At 31.8% G+C, this 21,888-nt stretch overlaps 3 protein-coding genes, 1 long non-coding RNA gene and 1 other non-coding gene across 6 annotated transcripts; 4 read left to right on the top strand and 1 right to left on the bottom strand.

The window, feature by feature from the left end:
* The first annotated feature begins 1,820 nt into the window (after nt 1-1,820).
* On the top strand, nt 1,821-9,276 carry LOC100805018 (acyl-CoA thioesterase 2). 2 transcript variants are annotated; one of them, XM_003552343.5, is made up of 17 exons: nt 1,821-2,014; nt 2,269-2,361; nt 2,811-2,878; nt 3,045-3,126; nt 4,356-4,402; nt 4,946-5,071; nt 5,199-5,276; nt 5,377-5,464; nt 6,047-6,159; nt 7,012-7,074; nt 7,145-7,200; nt 7,332-7,436; nt 7,658-7,714; nt 8,125-8,226; nt 8,364-8,412; nt 8,752-8,820; nt 9,012-9,276. In XM_003552343.5, the coding sequence occupies exons 1-17, from the start codon at nt 1,999-2,001 to the stop codon at nt 9,087-9,089; spliced, it is 1,290 nt and encodes a 429-aa protein (XP_003552391.1). In that variant the 5' UTR covers nt 1,821-1,998; the 3' UTR covers nt 9,090-9,276. The 2 variants fall into 2 exon arrangements, with proteins under 2 accessions (XP_003552391.1, XP_006602793.1); XM_006602730.4 differs by having other exon boundaries at nt 1,950-2,074.
* A 1,198-nt stretch (nt 9,277-10,474) lies between these two features.
* TRNAV-CAC (transfer RNA valine (anticodon CAC)) lies at nt 10,475-10,548 on the top strand. Its single transcript has one exon. It is a non-coding gene; the product is annotated as a tRNA-Val (tRNA).
* Nucleotides 10,549-13,984: 3,436 nt separating this feature from the next.
* Nucleotides 13,985-16,885, bottom strand: LOC100306306 (uncharacterized). The gene is made up of 3 exons (NM_001249847.2): nt 16,659-16,885; nt 14,888-14,942; nt 13,985-14,555 (listed from the first exon to the last, which is right to left on the bottom strand). Exons 1-3 carry the CDS (start codon nt 16,803-16,805, stop codon nt 14,185-14,187), a joined length of 573 nt encoding a protein of 190 aa, NP_001236776.1. The 5' UTR covers nt 16,806-16,885; the 3' UTR covers nt 13,985-14,184.
* A 907-nt stretch (nt 16,886-17,792) lies between these two features.
* On the top strand, nt 17,793-19,491 carry LOC100804482 (uncharacterized). The gene is made up of 2 exons (XM_003552342.5): nt 17,793-18,023; nt 19,183-19,491. Exons 1-2 carry the CDS (start codon nt 17,916-17,918, stop codon nt 19,297-19,299), a joined length of 225 nt encoding a protein of 74 aa, XP_003552390.1. The 5' UTR covers nt 17,793-17,915; the 3' UTR covers nt 19,300-19,491.
* A 607-nt stretch (nt 19,492-20,098) lies between these two features.
* Nucleotides 20,099-21,560, top strand: LOC106796821 (uncharacterized). Its single transcript, XR_001386037.2, has 2 exons — nt 20,099-20,253; nt 20,520-21,560. It is a non-coding gene; the product is annotated as an uncharacterized lncRNA (long non-coding RNA).
* Nucleotides 21,561-21,888: the final 328 nt, after the last annotated feature.

Below are 21,888 nucleotides of genomic sequence, written 5' to 3'. Positions count from 1 at the left end.
ATACTTGGGGAAATTCTTTATTTAAGAAGTTGAGAAAAGTAGAGCTATAAGATAATTAGGGATGAAGAAAGATCTATTCAGATGTGATGAGTCCTTTTCCCCTACTCACATTTGCAGAAAACAAACACTTGTATGTCATAATTTAAAAACAATGCATGTATTTGAAAAAAAAATATGTTTTAATAACAACAAATATTATTAATCATATTTTAGAAATATTAATTGTTTAGATAGATGACCTCATTCAAAAAAAATCATCAAAGGTGTATTATGAAAAATATGATTAATTGTATTGAGAGTACCTCTAATAATGTTGTTTAGTTGAAAATGTGAAAATAAAATATAAATATTTGAATTAAAATATAATATAAGAAATATGGACTCATATAATTTCTTCTGGATTTCTCTCTTCCTATCCTCAACTAAACACACTGAAATTAATTATTCTTGTCGTTCTCAAGATCATGTATTAACAGATATGAAAATTATTATAAAAAAGATAAAATTTCACATGAGTAATTTTTTTAATATTATTCATAAGAATAAAAAATAAATATCATAAAATTAAACACCAACTCACAAACTCTATTCAATCAGCCGACTTAGATACCTTAATGTGCACATGAGTAGTCTAATTGGAATGATTTCATTCCAACAAGTCATTAAAGGTGTGGAAACTATTATACGAGAAAGACAATTGTATTGGGGGCACTTCCAACGTGGACCACTTGGTCATGTGGTCCACCGCACACCACTTTTTACGGCCGTTAGATAAATCAAGGTAGATAGTGTCATCATGGAACCTCTCACATTGAAGCATTCCATCTTTCCCTCCTTCCTCATTGAGTCTCCGTTGTTGTCATCGAACCAATGCTCCAACAGGCACCACAACCTTAGTGAGTGCTCTGGCAAGTACCACAACCTCGGCGTGCACACCTTGTCCTCTTCCTAGACCCCATTACCTCTTCACCTTCCATGATTAAACATGATTCAGTTTGATTTAGATCTAAGACTACGACAACAAATCCACATAATTAATATATGAAAAATTTAAAATATATTAGAATGATAATAAATTATTATACAATGCATACTCAATATTTATAGTTTTTATTTTATTAAGTGATATTTATTATTTACATCAAATTACTTATATAACAACATATAACATAGGATAATAAAAGTATACTGTAGGAAGATAGAAGATATACATGGCCACTCCTTATCCAGAACGTCATCTCAACATCTCAACTTTTATTTATTTATTTATTTTGGTTGTTCTGAGTTTGTCTGTTTTTATTTTCTTTTGTAGCTATACTATCAGTCAACAATTGTTGGAGTACGAATGATATAAATTCCTATATTAAATAAAAATAGAAAAGTTAAATATAATGTAAATAAAGGAAGATCCATCAACTTGAATTTTAAGGTTTTTAAGTAAAGTGTGAAGTCAAATTTTCTTATGTAGTTATTTATGACTCATTGATCTAAATCTCTTCGGCACAAACTGAGACCAATAAAATAGTGATGATATTCAATAAGAATGAATTAGAAAATTAATTTTTTTCAAGAGTAATAAGTTCATTTAAGACATTAATCTTCATAATAGGTGATTTATAATATGAGACAAATTTACATTTCTGATTTCTCTGATATGTTCCGATTTAATAACATTTTTTTGTCTGTCAAATCATAAAAAGTGTCTTTAGGTGTTTAATCACTTTTTTCCAATTTTAAATAAGGCAAAAAGAAAGGAGGGAAAAAAACGTGTCAAATAGAAACTAATAATTGCACCGCTAATAACAGTGTATGAGCACATCAGTTGAAGCAGTATCCAAATCAACATTCTTAACCGGAGTTTCTATTGGTCTAGCATCCTCGGGTCTACGCTTTGACCCTGCACTGCTACACACGAGATAGAATCCGTTTCTTTCGCTCTTCAAGAATCATCATCAGTTAAATAACTATTACAGTGCTTGAAACCGTTCAATCAGTGTAATGGCGAAGGAAGATGGTGAGTGAGATCAAATTATCTGTTTGGATGCTGAGAAAATTTTAATCTGCGGAAAATAAAGTAACAACACCACACAACACACTTTGCTATGCTATTTTCATTTTCTTTGCAACCAAACAGGAGAGGATCGGGAACTGAGAATATTTTTTTTTTTAATTTTACTTTTATTTATTTACAGTGTAGTGTTTCTGAGTTTCTGTTACGAATTACGATCTTTTGGTTTGGTTTTTGTCTGTTTGATCTTGTTGTTGCAGTGTTTGAGTTCCTCGGGAACGTTCCTCTGCTACAGAGGCTTCCTGGCTCGTCTGTGCGGAAGATATCTGAGCTTGTGATTCTCAAACACTATGGTAACCGAATTTGGATTCTGACAATTTGACCTCAGTTTGTTGTTGAATTGGATTTTGTGCAATGAATTAGGTGGAAAAATGTTTGAAAATATGTTAAAAAATAGTAGCTATATTATTATTTTTATATGAGAAATTCTACTAACACACTCTTCATCACATTCTTTCGAATATGTTCTCTCTAAATTTATTAAAAAAAAAATTGTGAAACTATATCATATTTAATGAATGTCTCTCCTGATATTTTAGTTTCAATAAATTTCAATTAATAGAGTGTTAGGAAGAGTGTGTTCCTAGCTCTCCTTTTATTATTATTGTTATTATGTTTGGGGAATTAGAGTATTTTAGAAGATTTCTAGTATCCAGAATTTCGACAATCAATTGGAAGGATGATTGGTGAACTAGTATATGCATTAATGTTTTTAATTCTTGGATGATGAATTATTGTGTAGAGCCAGGAGAGTATGTTGTTCGTGAGGGAGAACGTGGGGACGGTCTTTACTTCATCTGGGAGGGAGAGGTATGCTTATTTTTCATGTTATATCTCAGAATTGAAAGTTGTCTGCCAAAGGGTCATTGGATCAGTTGTAGTGATGATGTAGATGCCGATCTACAGATTTTGTTTGTGCAATATTGTTCTTTGAAATTTCAGTTTTGTGCTGAATGTTCAGTTTTCTGACTTGCAGGCTGAGGTTGTTGGCTCTGTCAATGCGGATGATGATAATCATCCAGAGTTTCAATTGAAAAGATATGACTATTTTGGTTTTGGTAATAAACTTCATTCTTTATGTGGCTATGCTTCAAGACTTCTGTTTATTGTTCAAGTGTTTTGCTTTCTCCCTAGAAGGTCATAGGGTTTGGGTCATCATGATTTGATTATTCTTAGTTATGTTTGTTTGACTTTCTGGAATATATCTCATAATATTATTTCATCTTAGACTATTTTAGAGTATCTTAGGTAATCTGTATGGAGTGGTTTCCAGATTTTGGTATACTTCCATATTTCTTTCCTTGTTTAATTAGGATTAAGAGTTCAGTAATAGTACAAATAAGGTTTAGTGATTTGTATTTTAACACATTCTTATACACAAGAATATTATCTCTTTTTCTCTTGTCCTCCTTCTCTACCTAAACCATTTAATTTCAACATGATATTAGACCAGTTATGACTGAGTGATCAAGAGTTCTATCCTTGCCACTTCCATTCTTTGGAAAAAAAGACTTTATGGATAAGGTTAGCTGGACCTGCGCATTCTTCATGTTTCAAGCTTAATGATGAGCTTTGGCTTGAGGGGGGCATATTACCAATATAAAACCATTTGTGTGTTCACTTGATCACATGAGCCTTTGGAATATTTGGTTCATGACATAGTATCAAAGTGATACCATATTAAGCGACCTATCCTGTAACTATTCGATGCTGAGTTCCTTACAATTTTGGAACACCATTGTGATGACACTATTATCTCCATGATTCTTTTCTTGCTGGCTGTTACAAATTCCTCCAAAATCATAATTTTCTTTCACCAATGTCACTTTCGTTTATATTTCCTTTTCTTGCCGCCATCTCAGATTTATAATTCTGTGGTCTGACTCTCATTAAATCAACCCACCACTGTTTTCACGAAGCAAATAGTAATCAGATCTCCATTCCACCAAAGTAGGGACATCCTAGTCACCGAGTTTTGCATGTTCTGCCTTATTAGCACGCCCGAGAGTTCGTAGTCTTTAATCACCACCAATTGTATTCTTTTGATGTCTTTGGTCAGATCCATCCCTGTTTTCCCCCATCACCATCTTGTGGTTCTTTGACTCCCTTGGACTAGTATTTTTGCGTTCGGTGATTAGGTTTGACGCGTTTTCCATTTGACATTCTTTTCTCCATCAGGTTTGACATGTATCTTGGCTATTTGTTACATTTAAGACACAAGAGATATTACTTTAAATTTCTATATAACTATAATTATAGAAGACTAATGTGAACTATCAACTTGCAGGTTTGTCAAATGAAGTTCACCATGCTGATGTCATAGCTTTGACAAAGGTGCCTTTTGGTTTGTTTTTCCTATTGCTTTCCAATGTCAACATGTGTTAGAAATAGGAATATTTTAAGAGGATTTAATTACTCATTTGGTTCCTATAGTTACAAAAACTTTTTCTTTTAGTCCCTATACTTAAAAGCATCCCCTTTAGTCCTTACACATACTGTTTTTAATCCTTGCCTCACCATAGGGACCAAAAGGAATTAAAATGATATGTGTAGGGACTAAAAAGGGACGTTTTTAAGTATAGGGACTAACTGGGAAATTTTTTGTAATTATAGAAGCAAACGAGTAATTAAACCTTTTAGAAGATAAGAACTTCAATATTTATTTTTCCAAGTTTCCCTGGGACTTGTTATAGCTAGGTGCCTAGGTTTAATACATCATAGGAAGTAGTGGTATCTTAATTGTTCTCTTGTAAATTGTTCTGGCTTTTATTATCTTTGTAATACTCTTGAATACTTGTTTCTCTCTTCTTACGACATGATACGTAAACAAACTTGTATTGTTCATCCTATAGCAACTGTTTTTGTTTGCTGTGACAGCTATCATGCTTGGTGCTGCCCCATGAGCACTCAGCATTGCTGCAGCCAAAGTCTATCTGGAGTGCAGAAAAATCTCATGATACATGCTCACTTGTGGAGCATATATTGCATTTGGAACCTATAGAGGTACCCATATATATTATATACTAGAATAGTCAGATGTGGTTGTCCTGGTTTATCTTTGATGTTAAGTAGTATCAGGCTATATTTTGTATAGTTCATCCTTATATCATTCTGTTCTTTCTTTTGGAAGGTAGACATCTTCCGAGGAATCACTCCTACAAATGCTCCAACATTTGGGAAGGTATTTGGTGGACAAATAGTTGGACAGGTAGGAAAAAACTACTTTTTCTTCATAGTACAGTATGCTACTCATGTCAGTAGCACTATCTTGGCAATGATTTCTAACGAGATAAAGTGTTAATATGCAGGCACTGGCTGCGGCATCAAAATCTGTTGATTGTCTTAAAGTTGTTCATAGCTTGCATGTCTATTTTCTTCTTGTGGGGGATTTTAACAGTAAGTGTGCTTAATCCAAACTTCATTGACAATACTCTTATGTAACTCCCTTTTCTGTTTCTTTCCACCATATTTCCTTATTTGAAAGGTTCATTTTCTTTTCTTGGTCCACCTGCTATAATTTTGTTTTGTAGAAAAACCTTTTCTTTTATTTTATTTATGATTTACATTTGCAAATGGTTGCAGTCTTTTTAATAGATGGCTCTCTAATGACCTTCTTCTTCTTGACAAATCCTACTTCTTGCTTTTCATCACCAGTTTCTCTTTACTAGTGTGCATGTTATTGTTTTGATTGGATAGCTTCTACTGCATATCTTTTTTCTTAAATGGCAGTAAGTAGTTTGAAGTTCTTTATGGGTTGTTAGCTAAACTCAATTCTGTTAAGTAACTTCAATGTTTTGTTTCTCAACAATTGCAAGCTCTGAATCCTTGACTTTCTATAGAGTCTTCAAATAAAGTTTCTATCTTCTAAGAAGACATATCTGATGCAAAAGAATGAAGAAATTAAGGATTATTTACTGCTAATTCATTTGTTTGTCAGCTAACAATATTTTATAACCATTGTAAACTTTTGGTTTCCAGTACCCATTATATATCAAGTTAAGCGTCTCCGTGATGGGAAGAGTTTTGCTACTAGGAAAGTGGATGCAATTCAAAAGGGAAATGTCATATTCACTTTGCTGGCTTCATTTCACGTAATCCTCAATTCCTCATTCTTCCTGACTTGGAATAAGATAAAATTTCAGTAATTTTTTCTGTGTATTCAACTGTGAATCTGGCTAAGTTATGCTTTTTCTCAATTTCATACGTATATTTGGTTATCACATGCAGTTATCTTTAGTTTAACATTTCAGACCAGTACTGTAAGGAATGAAACGATGAATTGCCATTTGGAGGACTGAGGACCATCCAGCCTCCAGGATTGTGCAACAATATAACATGACATCCCTGTCATTGATATAATAAAACTAGTATCAAATTTATAGTAAAACCCTGGTACAATATAACATGAGGACCTTCTATAATTTTGGTATGAAATGCGTTTATATTTACTTGGCTTTATGGTCAGATAGGTTTTAGGGCCAGTTTCTCTAAACGTAAAAAAAGCGCTGTTTTAATAAGCAATAGAATTTGCTTCTTAAAAAAAGCATAAAACTGTTTTGTTTTAGTAAAAGCAGTTTAGACAAACACATAAAACCATAAAACTTCTTATTTTATTTCTAAAAAAACACTTATTTTAAAATATAAGCTTAAACAAACTAGCCCTCAGTACCGTTAGGAGTAGGTAATTGATGCAAGGTTAACAATTAGTAAATGAGATGTAATCTAGCATCAGCAATAAAATTGGAAGAATAATGAATCTATGATAAGTTTCCTTTTTCTAGTATTAGTTTTTCATAATTACGAAATATAACACGTAAAATAGTCTTTAAGCCGTTTTAATTTCAATCGACATATGTTCTTTCATATATGCCCCAGCTCTTCTCAAGCAATTCTGCTCTAAATTCCGGAGCACATTTAACTTTGTTATTATTGTAATTTTACAGAAGGAAGAAGTAGGGTTTCACCACCAGGAAGTGTCTATCCCATCAGTCCCTGCTCCAGATACGGCAAGTGACTAGCTTATGTCCATAAAAATAGTTATGAATTTAGAATGTTACATTTTGTTCTCTGTTACAGCTTTTATCGTTGGAAGAGCTTCGGGAACAACGTCTTACTGACCCTCGTCTCCCAAGGTATTATTTACTATCTATCGTATCATGCTTGATGCTACAGTTCTATTTCTTTTTATTTAGTTCAGCTCCTCACAAGTCTGTATGAAGATTTTCTATGCCATATATTATAATGAAAAAAATTGCTGCTTCAGAACATACCGGAACAAGGTTGCTACAATTGAATTCATTCCCTGGCCCATAGAGATACGGTTCTGTGAACCTAAAATTTCAACAAATCAGACCAAATCTCCTCCTAGGTTTGCTTGATACTTTTCCAATTTGTGTTTGCATTTTTACTTGTCTTTTATGCCACGTTTGGTGGCAGAGATTTGGAGAGGAAAAGGGAAAGGATTGGTGTACCATTCCCGATATATCAATCCTTTGCCTTACTTTCTCTGTAAATCTTTTCTACAGAGCCTTAATGTATGGGAATTTTAATGGTGTATATTATCTTGACTTAATTAAAATTTGAATGCAGTTTGAGATATTGGTTTAGAGCAAGGGGAAAACTTTCAGATGATGAAGCCTTGCATAGGTACATAACTTGTATTTGTTGTGGGATATGGTCACTTCTTAGTAGCTTTGTGAAATTGACAAATGCATGAGCTAGAAGGGCTTTTATTGATGTGCTAATCCTTGCATTCCATGGAGCCTGTTGCCATAAATAGTTTCTAGTTTTGTTAAAATTTGTGGTCTTTGGAAAACTTATGTCGGAAGAAAGAACTAGCTTGGAAAGTTTATGATACAACGCATTGGGCCATTTTACTATGCTGAAATTCAACTCTTACATAGATCAATGGGAGAGGCAAGGGTCTAATTAATGACCTCTTGGTCATAGTGGTGGCTTTAGTACCATGTTAAGGCCAACTATTCCAAAATCTTAAACAGTAAAGGCTTATCAACGCTTTTATATCTAACAATCAGTGAATCTGGTTTGTGTTGAAGGTGTGTGGTAGCATATACTTCAGATCTAATCTTTCTTCAAGTGAGTTTAAACCCCAACCGTAGGAAGGGCAGGAAGGCACGTGCTGTGAGTCTGGACCACTCGTAAGTATCTGAGTCATGTCATGAGTAATTTATATAGTAACATAATAACATGTGAGACTTCAACTAACAAGTTTTCAAGCTATGATTGTGAATTTATTCTCTATCTTTTTGTTTAATGTTTGTTGGTTTTATTTCAGCATGTGGTTTCACAGACCTTTACGAGCTGATGACTGGATACTATTTGTGGTTAGTGTCATAAAGTTGTTCATGATAGGAAAGTTAAAACAAACAACATTCTTGGCAAAGAATATTTTTTTGGAACAATTAATTAGTCAAACAGCTAATAAGTCAATAAATTGGTTACTTGTTATGCACTCTCTGAATACCATTAGAGAAAATACACTATGCACTCGTAAAGTAAAATAATTTTACACTGTTAGGACATGATCATTAAAATCATATCATTAACTATTTGAGTAGTTAGTTTTTCCTAAATTAAAAACATTTTTCCCCAAAATTTCCTTTCTTATATTTTTGATTTTTTTCATCATGTAAAGTTGTTAATACGTCCAATTTGTTCGACAGATCTTTAGTCCTACTGCCAATAATGCACGTGGCTATGTCACTGGCCAAATGTTCAATCAGAAGGGAGAGGTAAGGGTTAATTTACTGTGAAGCCTATTGAAACAAGTATCTTTATGATATATGTTTTTATGTGATAAAATAGTTTTATCAAATAAGCGCTTATTTTAGCTGTATACCTGAAATATCTCTTTTCAGCATTAGTTTCTCCTATTTTCCTAGTTCAGTTTTGTCTTAAGATTTTCCCATTTGACAACTTGCAGCTACTTGTATCAGTGGTTCAAGAAGGTGTAATGAGGGAAGTTATTTCTGCAAAGTCAGCCATCAAATCTAATTTGTGAAAATCTGAATATGCATAGAACTAGTGGTTTTCTTTTTAGTTCTGTCTTGTTTTATAGTGCATGGTGAGGACATCTCTTTTGTTTTCCTTCTATGGTGAACCATATAATTGGTGGTGCCCAGTTTATCACCATCATATAGTGTATATTTATTTTTAATCAACGGTTCAAAATTGTGATTGACAAGTAATTGATGTGTTGGATTTATTTACATTAACTAGTTTTAAAATTTGCAAAATTGGTCCTTTTGTTGTCTGCATTCTTCCCATCCCCTACCAAGATTCACACCTCTCCGACTCTTCCATCACCCCGAGCTTCGTTCCTCCCATCCCTACCAAGATTCATGCCTCTATCGACTCTTCCATCACCATGAAAAATCATAGCTTCACTTCATCAATCACCATACATCCAAAATTGCAAAATTCAAATGTAAGAAAAATATACATATAACACTACCTACCAGTATAGTATACATTCTTAAGTCTTGGGAGAAGACAAATGATGAATTCTGGGTTTGTTTTGGGATCATTATGCTTTCCAAAACACGTTGAACACGAATTGTTATTTATTTGGAATTTTAGATTCACACTAAACGTGCTCTAACATGTAACGCAAATACAAATATACCCACAGTCATGGAAATATTATACTAGTGGAAAGAGCTTGACTATATCACTCCATATTTGGAGGGAACTAATCTTACTCCCAAAAACGTTCGAGATTACTCTAGGAAGTGAAATAGAAAAATGGATATGAACATAATTTTCCTCCTAAGAATCTTCATTCTTATAAATTAATGATTTATATGCATCATTCTAATCCTTCGTGTGAGGCAAGTGGCATGCCCTCACCATGGAAATTAGCCTTTCCTCCATATTATATTCACCTGGGTTGGTAGGGGTGACATGGAAAAGAACTCGGTTAAAAATACAAAACACCAGTATATGCATCTTCAAATTTGTTCGTCAAGCATTTACATCTAATTACATCGGCATCGGCATGTACAAAAGAACCCAACATCACCCCTTTTCACGAGGACTAGTTTCTTACAAAGTATTTGGTATCATTCTCCAATTAAAATTTGAAATTCTACCTTTGTAACCTATGTTAACTTTTAGTGAAAATCTATATTACACTTTTTTTTTTTTTTTATGAAACCTGGTATGCAAAGATCATGCCCAGGAATTATATAAAAACCAGAAGAACAGCATCAAGTATTTTATATGCATCTAAGTTTCGTCCTGTTCACAATTCTCATTTTTGGAATCAATAAAAAAAATTGAGAGCGCAAGAAAAATATATTATGAATATTATTTTACTTTCAATTTGTATATTCAGTTTACTATGTATTAATTGAATAAAAATTTATAAGTAATTGTCATATCAAAGTCTGGGTGGTGTAGTTGGTTATCACGCTAGTCTCACACACTAGAGGTCCCCGGTTCGAACCCGGGCTCAGACAGCCTTTAAATTAAATGTTTTTTTTAATTCTTTTTCTTTTAAATATTTTATATTTTATTTACATTTTTTTATCTTTTTATCTTTTTTTTTATCTTACTAATACATATATTTTCCATAAAGCAATATACCAGCTAATTGATGTCAAGTCATTGTTCACTTTCTTTGCCCAGTGAAACTCAATGATTGTTCTAGCCTTTTCTTATGTTTGGTCTAGACTCTTAATTTCCAAAACGTATGCGACCATTAGGGTTTTCACTCTCATTGCATGATGCCAATCCCCACTCCTCAAGTTTACATCCTTTCTTGCATGCCAACCCAGATATATAGTGGTCAATTCAAGAATACTATTCTCGTTTAATGCAAGAATACAGCAGTATGCACTTTGTTCTTCCTTGTTCAGTAAAATTAATTATGATACAAAAATGTTCTAGCCCCTCTAGTCATCCCTGAAGTTAGTACTTACTAGTAATGTGATCCATTTAATAGATAGTAGCAGCTTCAGAAATGGCTCAACAAGGAAATGAAATTCTTTCTATGAATCAGATAAAATCTGAATTTGATCTTAGTTCTTAGATTATTGTAATTGTCTTATCCTGGTGGGTTTTACGGGAAATTTCAGCAAGATTGAAGAGCTTATTAAGGAGGGTATTGAGAGGAGGTATTTTAGTTAATTTGTGACAAATTTTGTCAGTTTCGAATAGATGTTGTATGAATAAATTGACACTATATGATGACTTTTAATACTTTGTGACAGTTTTTAGTACAATGTCAGTTTCAAAATGTAAATTCAAGCGGTTAAAAAATTAAAACTAATTTATGAAAATTAAAAACTACCACAAAATATTAATTTATTATACTAGAGACTAAAAAGAAGAACAAGAAAAATAATTTCAAATTTTAGGAGTTAAACAAAGCACACATCTCAAATTCAGAGACTAAAACAGTAATTAAACCGTGTTTTTTTAATCCTAAGTTTTGACAAATTATGTTTTTAGTCTCTAATAAATTGATATTTTATGTCAGCTTTTTACATTTTGTGACGATTTTTTTAGCACTTCATGAGAGTTTTAAAATGCAAACAATTAATATATATATATATATATATATATATATATATATATATATATATATAACCGTAAGTATTAATATAATATATAATATATAAAATAATAGACTTAAAACTTTGAATTGATGTCATATTTAAATAATTTAAAAATTATTTCATTATTGTTTAAAATTTTGTTTATAAAATATAATTTAAAATACACAAGGAAAATACATCTTTGTGTACGTGAATGCATGCATGGTAATATAAGTATATATTTAAATAAGAAAATACTTGGCCAAACATTTGTTCTCTGCGAATTGCTAGTCATAGTGTTTGTTTGTTTTTTTTTTATCTTTCTATGTAATAGGGAGATATTTGGAGTTTTCTTCTTGTAGTCCACTTCACTTAATGATATAAGATTTTGTTTATAGTATACTTTTACCTTTAAAATTAGTTATTTTACTTCGTACTTACATATACATAACTCTTTTAAACTTTGATTATGTTCAGCAAAATATTTTAATTAATTTTTAGTTTTTTTTAGTTGATTTTTTTTTCTTTTTATATAATACTCCTTTTAAATTGTTTTCCACATTATTATTTTTAATAAGAAATGCTCTCAATTACTAGTATTTTATAATTTTTGTAGTCAATAAATAATAGTACTATAATTAATAAAACAAATTCATAATTTTCTAGTGGGGGTTGGATGGTGATTAACACACATTAATTAATTAGGAAAAAAATAATTAAGTGAAGAGTGAGGATAAGATAATAAGTTTCAATAATTTCAAGAATAATTTTAAAAAATAATATAAATTGTTAACAAAATCTAATATTATTAACCAAATTAACTTTTTTAATGAATGTGAATCAGTTTTAAAAAAACTTATATTCAGATAAGTAGTAGTAGTTAATTCTCTAATTTTAAGTACAACTTTTTTGTTAATGACGCACTTTAAAGGGAGCTACGCTTGGCTCGTAGGATCCTTAATATGGTGTTGGTTATTGAAGAAGATGATGAAAAAGGAACAAGATTTGTGAAATGAGAGTTTTGGTTTTGAGTTTAAGTTTGTATGGTGTTGGTTATTGAAGATCATGAAAAAGGAACATGATTTGTGGAATGAGAGTTTTGGTTCTGAGTTTGGAGAGAAAGAGAAGAGGTTGTAGTTTTTAGTGAAGGTGGGATTGGTTTGGGATGAGAGTGAAAGGGAGAAGCAAGAACATGAGTGAGTGAAATAGAAGGATGACATGAGGATAAGTGATACATTAGGTAGTTTAGAAACAATTAATTATTGTAAAGCATGTTTCCACACGTGTTAATCTTTTAGACGTGTGAAAGATATGCACAAAATAAAACAACATAATTCGCCTTCTACAAATAAAGCTTTTGGAAATGGTAATGAACATAGAAAATGTTTACGGGGTTTGCAATAATTATGTACAATTTTTAGGGATTAAATTCAATTTTTTTTTTTCTTTTTTACTTATTGAGAATGCTGTCTTCAATGATGAAACTATACAAATACAGCCTCTTCATATGCACCACATTTCATGTGTCGTAAAATATCAGAAGTTTCGGTCTGACCACATACTAATCTTGGTTATAGGCCTCAGTGTCTTTAAAAATGTTTAAATATGTCTTTTTTTATGAAAAATGATCAAATTTTTATTTTAGTTTTTAATTTGTTAGTTCATAATAAAAAATTTATTTCTGTTTTGGGTTTCCATTTTTTTTAAGAACACTTTAAAAAGTGATTCAGATAGCAATTGCTTGAAGGACAAAAAAAAATTAAGAAAAATAAAAAATTTATTAACAACCAAAAGGTTTAAAAGAATTTATTGAAGACAAAAATAAAAATTCAGTCATTTATTATGTACCAAATATATATTTAAACCTTTTAAAAATATGTACCTTTAAGATAATCTATCAAAAATATATTTAAACCTTTTAAAAATCATGTACCATTAAGATAGTTAACGATACCATATTGTTTTGACAAAGGTGGATGAATTAGAATTATTATGCGTAAAAACAGAGAGCTATTACGATACACGATCATTTTTTTGATTAATCAACATTGTGTAAACCAGCCTCCAATAGATTAATTAACAAAAACCTCTATTTATATACGCGATCACTATACTTTTTTGATAGAAAGAATACTTTTACCTTTTTAGAATGTGTATTTCTTTTATTTTGTTATGTAACAAGAAAGTGATGAAAAAGTTACATAAGAAAATATGTAAATATGATTATTTAATTGAAAATATCATAGTTGGGTGTCAATTCCAGACTGCGGTGAAACACACCCCACATCCAATGGAGTAATAAAGATCATGAAGCAAGGCATGTCAAGGAACAACATAAATTACATAAGATGCATGATTTTCATTTTTGAGTAATTTTTTTAATGATATTCAATGATGAATCCAACCAATTGCAAAACTATTACAGCACATGTATCAGTCTCTTGGGATATCTAAAAGTAAGTTAATCATTAAAAAAAATGTTCATGATAACCACTTATTCACCATACTTCTACCCAACATCAATGATAGGGGTTTCAAGCTCCATACTCCAAAGGATTACTCGGTCACTTTTGCAGATCGAAATTGTTCCTTAGTCCTACCATAATACACAGGCTCCTTGCCTGAAAAAGTGATGAAATTCCAGCCAAAAGCAGATCCTCCAACTACATATGTCCCTTGTGTCTGAGTTTCTTCAACCAGCTGCTTCTGGAAGCCAGGAGCTGGTGGAGTGAGCTTAATTTCAGATGGCCGTGCAAATGATTTCTCTACTTGACTCTGCTTGCCATGTTGAGGTTGCTGCTCTTTCAGTGTTTTCTGATCCATGTTCTGGCCAGCCTTCATCTGGCCATCTTGCACATTCTTAGACTTTGCTAGTGAAGCCGCATCTGCTTTCATATTCTCGTATAACTTGACCACAATCTTCAGCTCTGCAATTACAAGTTGAAGTCAAAAAACATATCTCAAGCTTCCATGTGGTATTTTTCATACCACCAACTCTAAAACTACCAGAAATCATAGACACGGTGGCATCATCAGGAACCAAGGTTCTACTTATATGCCAATCATTAACACATCCATCTCCGTGAAGACAAAACAGAATTATTTATTTTCGGTGGACAAACCCAAATATAAATAGACATAAATTCAATTGATTATCCATTTTCATAGAGTCAGAAGTATAACATATATACCATTTACATTAAGGTTTAATTATTTGATCAATCATGTAATAAATATAATTTTGTCTGGATGAGCTTACGTTCTTGAATTTCATGGGATGCCTTGCAATTTTTGTAGTCTGGAGTTCGGAGAACCTTCAAGATCAAACAGCAATGGTCAGGCACTTCAAACAGTATTTCAAGTGGAAAAGAGCCATTCTACACACCAGATAAAGGGAAAGTGATACATTGAGAAGTACTCAACCCACCTCAGCTATCAGGGACATTAGATACATTGAGAAGTACTCAACCCACCTCAGCTATCAGGGACATGACTCAATAGTTCATATCATACATATACTAATCAGCTTTAAAGAAAATAACTTCATAAAATGGTTCTTAAAAACTCATAATGCCCTCTTGGATCAAATAAAAGAAATTAGTTACTTGTTACTTGGTAGTACAGATGAAAACATAGTCAATACATAATCGTATAATTAACATTATAAGAGTTAACTGATGAAATATTCACATAAGAGGTACATGCAGCTATACGAGGTGTTATTGCCTTCTTGGTTCAATTGTGACTGAAGAAAGTTAAGAAATCAAAGAGTGGGAAGAAACAAATGTGGCATATGATTCACAGCCTGCGCTTGTAATTTAATATATTATAAATAGATCAGCACTAAACCCATTCATATCTTCTTTCATTAAATTGGTGCACAACCAACATCCAACCATTCTTATTTCCACTGTACTCAGTTTTTAGGATTTGTTTCTCAGGAAAGCAGGGCCATGGAGCACCTGTAAAATATGGGTGTGGGCATAGGGATGCTCTGACCAGAAATATGTGTGTGTGTGTGGGTGCATAGGGATTAGCTTAATATACATCAGCATGTGTTTTAGAAGGAGTACGTTTGCAACTTTGATTTTCTTAAAATACATCAAAAGTGTAGCTCACTACAATAGTATACATAATCAAACTCCTCTCCCTGATTAAAAGGAGTATATTATCAAGTTATAATTTTGATTTTATTAAAATATACCCGAATGTAACTTGCTAAAATATTTCTTCTAAAAACAAGTCAGCATAAGATACTCCCCCACCCCCCAAATATTTTATATCAACAAGACCACAGGTATTTCTTCATATCATTAGATTAGCTCACTTCCAGAGAACACACTCCACTCAAAAGTCCTCAACTTTTCAATCATTTGCCTTTAAATCATACTAAAACCTAAAATAATCTGATTCCTAATCAAGTAACAAGTTGACACTCCAAGTACCAAGCTTCAGTGATAGGTCTCTCACCTATAAATTTGTTTAGAGATCACTCCAAACAAATTCTAGATACAAGATACTGAGATTAGAACAACCCTAACTACCTTTCTAGCTCCAGAATTTGTTAGAACTCCACGTAACTATTTTCGATTGGTACTCGTTACACATTTTCCCCAATTTCCAGTTCCTTACGAATAACCTATCTAAATCCCAAACATTTTTTTAATGAATTGAACAAGGGAGTTCTGTGATAATCTAGCACTTCATTCCTTTCATCCTAAAAACCTCCAAAATTAAAGAAAAAAAGAAAAAAGATATTTACTTAAAATAAAAAATTCACCCTCTTTTTTTTTTTCTTTCCCAAAACCATCAGAAACCCTAACTGTAGTAGCAAAACAAACGCGAAACTCCACATGGAAAGATCTTCACGCGAAACTCAAAAGAGCACCAAAATCAACAACGCAAGTAAACTAAAGTAAAGATCTTTACACGAATTAGCCACAAATATAAAAATTGGAAAGCCAAGTAGTTTGAGGAAGACCCATTTCATGAAATAAACAAAAAAGCAAAGGAACGTGGAAGAGTTGAACCTCGAGAAAGTGAGGACGAAGGTCTCGAATAACAGCGCGAATCTTGAAGTAATTGGAGTGGGCATTGGAGTCTTCCAGTGGCCTCTTCTTCGTAGTGGGAGGAGCAGGAGGAGGAGGAGGACCCATCGCTGGTTTCGCTTCTTCCATTGGAACAACTCAAAGCCCTTTGCTTTTCTCTTCTGTTCCTTTCTCGCTTTCTCTTCTTTTCTACTCAATGTTGCCACAACAACTTGGATTTTATAAGAAAATGAGGGGGGAAATGTTGTTTTAGTCCATGTACTATACTTGGTAAAAATCTTGGTTTTAATTTCTATACCTCTATAATCAAACATATTTTTAATTTCTAAACTTTTAAAAATTAATATTTTTAATCACTCAAGACAGATCTTACTTACTTAAGAATCTTATTTAAGAAAAGATGTCAATACTATCGATCTTATGCACTAAAAACACTTAATTTAAAACTTGAGGACCAATATGTTGTGAAATGTAGACACTAAAACCAACAATTTTATAAAATATAGGAATTAAAAATTTTAAGAAATAAAAATAAAAAAGCTAATTTTTGAGGAATTTTTTACATGAATATTTCTTTTCTTTCCCTCGCTTTTTGTAATAATTAATTTACTTTGCCGATCCTCCAATTGTCTAGTTTTTGTCTTTTCATATATGAGTAGAGTATTATTTTTTTATATGTAAAAATTGAAGATAATGTTAGAAATTTTATAATAACTTTAACATAATATTCAACTAATTGAATTAAATTCCGTAAAGTATGTTTAACAAAATTAAATTGAAGAAACAAAATTCATATTAAAATTTGTTAAATTATCGTACTTTTTAGTTATTTGTTTGTATTTAAATTTTTTGCATTAGATTTTTATCTCGAAGAATATTAATAAAAAAATTGTAAGTAATTTATTTTTATCATCTACCTAGGTGAATGGGTGGATTACTTATTAAAAACACTTTAATGCTTAGATCAATGATAATTTTAAAAAAATGTTTTATGAAAAGTTGTTGTGTTAAGTTTATCCGTAATTCCCAAAGCGGCAATTAGAGAAAAGAAATTGAACTGTGATATTTCATATTTATCCTCTTATGACTCCCCAATGAATAAAAAAAAATTAAGATAAATCTTGAGATTCTTCCATAACCTTCGTTTTGCTTCTACTGAAAAACTTTAAAGTTTAAGCCGAACCTTTGCATAAACACTCCCGCATCAGTTGCATGAACATAGGGTGCTAGAAACGTACCATGAATCCTCAAGCGGACAGGGTTGTTAGAAGAGTAACCATGATAGCAACTATAACTGCTTCATATTTTCTCTTAACTGCTGATTATGAACCTACTGTTCTAGACCCTGTAAGTCTCTATCTCTATCTCTTAATGCCCATTCGTCATTTTTCACAAATTTAGAACCTTTGTAGAAATGGCTTTGATTGATTTTTACTCACTCTTTGTTTCTCTGCTACCCATTAGAGATTATAGGACGATGAAAGTGTCTGATTTGAATATCAAAGTGAATATTATATTTTTAGTGGAGAAGTGATACCAACATGTTCTACTAGTTGATTGAGGAAGATATGTGAATTGCTATAAATTTTCAAGTATTTGTCTTTGATTCCTACGCCTCAAAGAAGATATTCTTTACTTTTCTTTTTCTAATGTATGCCCTGTTATGATTAAAAATTTATTGCAGGTTACAAAATTATAAGTGAAACTCATAAATGTTACAAGTTCCAATAAATTTAAGCCAATCTAACAATAGGAAATGCATTTTAAAGAGTGGTGCCAACGTTTCTCAACGGTGGAAATGTCATTTAACTTTTACCATCCCAAGTTGTTTTTATCCTTCCCTCTGTTTTCTATATTATAGCATGTTTTGTTTCGTGACAGAATAGCAAAAACATGGGTAATCAATCTAAAAATTAGAAGCTAACGAAAGAATCTTCTATATTATGGAGAAACGTGATTTTGGAGCCAAACATTTAGACATAATTCGTAACATTTATGCTTCCAGTTTATAATTATTATCCTTTGTGGTTGGAATTTTCTTTAGCTATTAGTATCCTTTACTATTAGGAAGGTTCAATGTAGAACCTCTTTGGTTCAATTTCCTCACATTACTATCCCACCTTCAGTAGCAAAATTGAGTGAACCTTGTTTGAGAGCTTAGAGAGAGAACTGTGATCTCTGCAGCTATTACTAGTGCTTACTGGCAAGAGTGTTACTTTTGTTTAGTTCATGCAAGGACTACTTTAGCTTTGTTTCTGGTGCTGATGGTGTCCTTGATAAATTTTGTAACATTTCTTTTGTGGAGACTTGTACTTGTACTCAAACACAATTTTATCCAACCTTATGATGAATGAAAGGGATAAACGAAAACATGTGATTTCTATCTAATTTGATTCTGATTAAGTTGTTTCTTTTTCTTTTCCGTATGGTGGTTTAATTGAAGGCTATGGGAAATAGCCTAGTCTTTTCTTGTCTTGTTCACTGAGTTCCAATTTCTTAATTGCAGATTAAGAAGGGATTGCTTTCAGCTGAGAGCACTGTGAAAGAGTATGTTTTTGGATCAAAGAAACAGTCTCAAGAAAATCAAATGGAGAAATTGGACAGCAATAAAGAGCATCCATAAATTTTTGGTTGTTTTGTATCAGAACATCAAACTCTGAATCAAGGTTTTCCTTTAGCCATAAGAACGTATAGATATAGAATATCTGTAATTTTTAATGGATTGGTTTGACTTGATGATTAGAGGTTGTCAATGTATAAACTGTATCAGTTATATATCACAACTTAATGCATGTTTAGATTGAAGAGTTTGAAATTTAAGTCTGGTTCAAACATTAGTTTGCAAATTGAATTTGCAAAAGCAATCTTTATCTTGTTTCCATAAAACTGGGGTATCAAGTAAAGAATTTATGTGCAAACGTAGTAATTAAGCATGTCAGCAAAATAGGTTTACTCTGCAAATTGAGTTTGTAGTTTCCCATATGAAAAATCATAGATAGCCTTACTTTCCAAACAATGTCATATGTCATCGTGAGTATTGTTAATGGTTTGAGTAATGATACAAGCAAAACTTACTAAGTAAATTTGTTGTTGGGATGATCATTTTCCAGCAGAAAATAAATAGCAACGTGCAACCGCACGATACGCAAATTAAATTATGGTATAAAATTAAGTTTGAATAGTTAAATTTAATAGGTCAATCTAAATTTTCAATGATATGCTATGAATATGTACAAAAACCGCCCCTCCCATCTTGCTTACTCTTTTCGCCTTCTACCATTGGCCTGACACTGAGACAGCACAAGTACACACCACACATCACACTCTTGTCCCATTGTTCATCTTTTTTTTTTCTTTTGTTGATTGTGATCTCGTTCCCATCTCAACTCTCACCGTTTTTTTTGTTTTCTTTCTTTATCTAGTGCCTTCAATTTCAATACCCTCAAGGAGTGACCTCGTTTGTTATTTCACATGCTCTTGCTCTCACGATTTCATCCTTTCTTTGGTTGGGTTTCATGTTGCATGATGGTTTCTCTTGCACAAAAATTACAACATTAGGACCTCATTTGGCATATAGGTACTATATATCTTGTTTCGATTTTAATTTGTGTGCGCAAGTATAAGAAATATGAGATGGCAATGTCTATCGGTTCCTTTAACATGTTATTTTTTTTTAGTTGTTGTATTATTTTCTTAAACTTGGACCTTGTAGATTTTGTTGCTCTAGATTTTTTACAAAGAAGGTATCTCAGTGTTTGTGTTGTTTTTATAACGCAAAGAGAAACAGTGATTCGAGATAATTGGAATCGATATTTGGATAATTTTCTTTATTTGTTCCTGCAGATTATATTAATGTTGTAACACTAGGGGTTAATTTCTTCTTGTTGATGAGCGCATGAGAGTACTCGTTCCTGCAGATTAATGTTCTAACATTTAAAAAAGTTTTGTAGCGCCAAGCCATAATATACATGTGTGGACGAACTTCATATTTCCTGCAAAAACCTTGATTTTTTGTTCTTTTCTCTCGTATAACAAGTCAACTCAATGTATTCAAGAATTTTTTTTGTTAAACATGAAAAGCCTATTGTGAAAATCCATGTAAAATCAAGTTCTTTTGAATATTATTTTTTAATTCTCCTTTTGAATATTACTAGTATATATCTTGTATGTGATTGTGTAATATTTCATATACTAGGATTGTGTAATTCTAGTTAAAATGGTTATTAGACAACATATTTGTTAAATAGTCAATTATATGCTTTTAATTTTATAGTATTAATATTATTTTTTTTAAAAGAAATAAGTAGAGGCAAGTTGGTAGGGAAACCTGGTTTTTCGTCATCCGTGTCCAATAGGTTGAAGGATCAAGTTTACACAGACTAATTGAATGAATATTCTACACTACTCGTCAATTTATAAAAGATTGATGAGTGGAATAGTTATCCATATCCAACAGATTAAAGGGTCAAGTCTACACAGACTAATTGGTCATCCTATTGGATCATGGGTGAAGTGAGTTGACCTATTATCTATCTCTAACTTTTTCTATAAAAAAATAACTTTGATAATATAAATTAAAAGTATTTAATATTTTTTGTCCATCATTGACAATCTAATAGGTATGTTATCTAATAATCAATCCAACTACAATTTAAACACATGAAAGATCCTAGTATATGAAATAATGCACGATTACAAACAAGGAATAAACTTGGATACATGTGGGTTTTTACAATAGACTTTTCGTGTTTAACAGAAAACATTCTTGCATACATTGAGTTGTTGTATGAATGAAAAGTCCTAAGGCTTGGGGCATAAATGCTCACATTTTTCAGTTGGCAAACTATATAATCAATGAAGCTCGTCCACAAAAGGGGCTTGGAATTGCAATGTTTTTTTTAGTGTTGAAAACATTATATTTATACTTTTTTAAAAGTATTATTATATTTTATATTGTCAAAACAATCTAGAATGATTGGTAAATGAGATGCAATCTAGCATCAGCAATATAATTGGAAGAATAGTGAATCTATGATAAGTTTCCCTTTTTTCTAGTATTAGTTTTTCATGATTACGAAATATAACACGTAACATAGTCTTTAAGCCGGTTTCATTTCAATCGACATATGTTCTTCCATATATGCCCTAGCACTTCTCAAGGAATTCTGCCCTAAATTCCGGAATACATTCAACTTTGTTATTATTGTAATTT

This window comes from Glycine max, chromosome 18 (genome assembly GCF_000004515.6).
Source record: "Glycine max cultivar Williams 82 chromosome 18, Glycine_max_v4.0, whole genome shotgun sequence".
Lineage (NCBI taxonomy): Eukaryota > Viridiplantae > Streptophyta > Magnoliopsida > Fabales > Fabaceae > Glycine > Glycine max.
The sequence above is the reverse complement of the archived record's forward strand: the minus strand, read 5'-3'. Positions and strand labels throughout refer to the sequence as shown.

Excerpts from the sequence above, each read along its gene's own strand:
- LOC100805018 (XM_003552343.5), top strand. Across the intron at positions 2,879-3,044 it reads ACTTCATCTGGGAGGGAGAG|GCTGAGGTTGTTGGCTCTGT; the intron begins GTATGCTTATTT and ends TCTGACTTGCAG. Across the intron at positions 7,201-7,331 it reads ACTGACCCTCGTCTCCCAAG|AACATACCGGAACAAGGTTG; the intron begins GTATTATTTACT and ends TTGCTGCTTCAG.
- LOC100306306 (NM_001249847.2), bottom strand. The coding sequence starts at position 16,805 with ATGGAAGAAGCGAAACCAGCGATGGGTCCTCCTCCTCCTCCTGCTCCT. Across the intron at positions 14,943-16,658 it reads TTCGTCCTCACTTTCTCGAG|GTTCTCCGAACTCCAGACTA; the intron begins GTTCAACTCTTC and ends TTGATCTTGAAG. Across the intron at positions 14,556-14,887 it reads ATCCCATGAAATTCAAGAAC|AGCTGAAGATTGTGGTCAAG; the intron begins GTAAGCTCATCC and ends TTGTAATTGCAG.
- LOC100804482 (XM_003552342.5), top strand. The coding sequence starts at position 17,916 with ATGAATCCTCAAGCGGACAGGGTTGTTAGAAGAGTAACCATGATAGCA. Across the intron at positions 18,024-19,182 it reads AACCTACTGTTCTAGACCCT|ATTAAGAAGGGATTGCTTTC; the intron begins GTAAGTCTCTAT and ends TCTTAATTGCAG.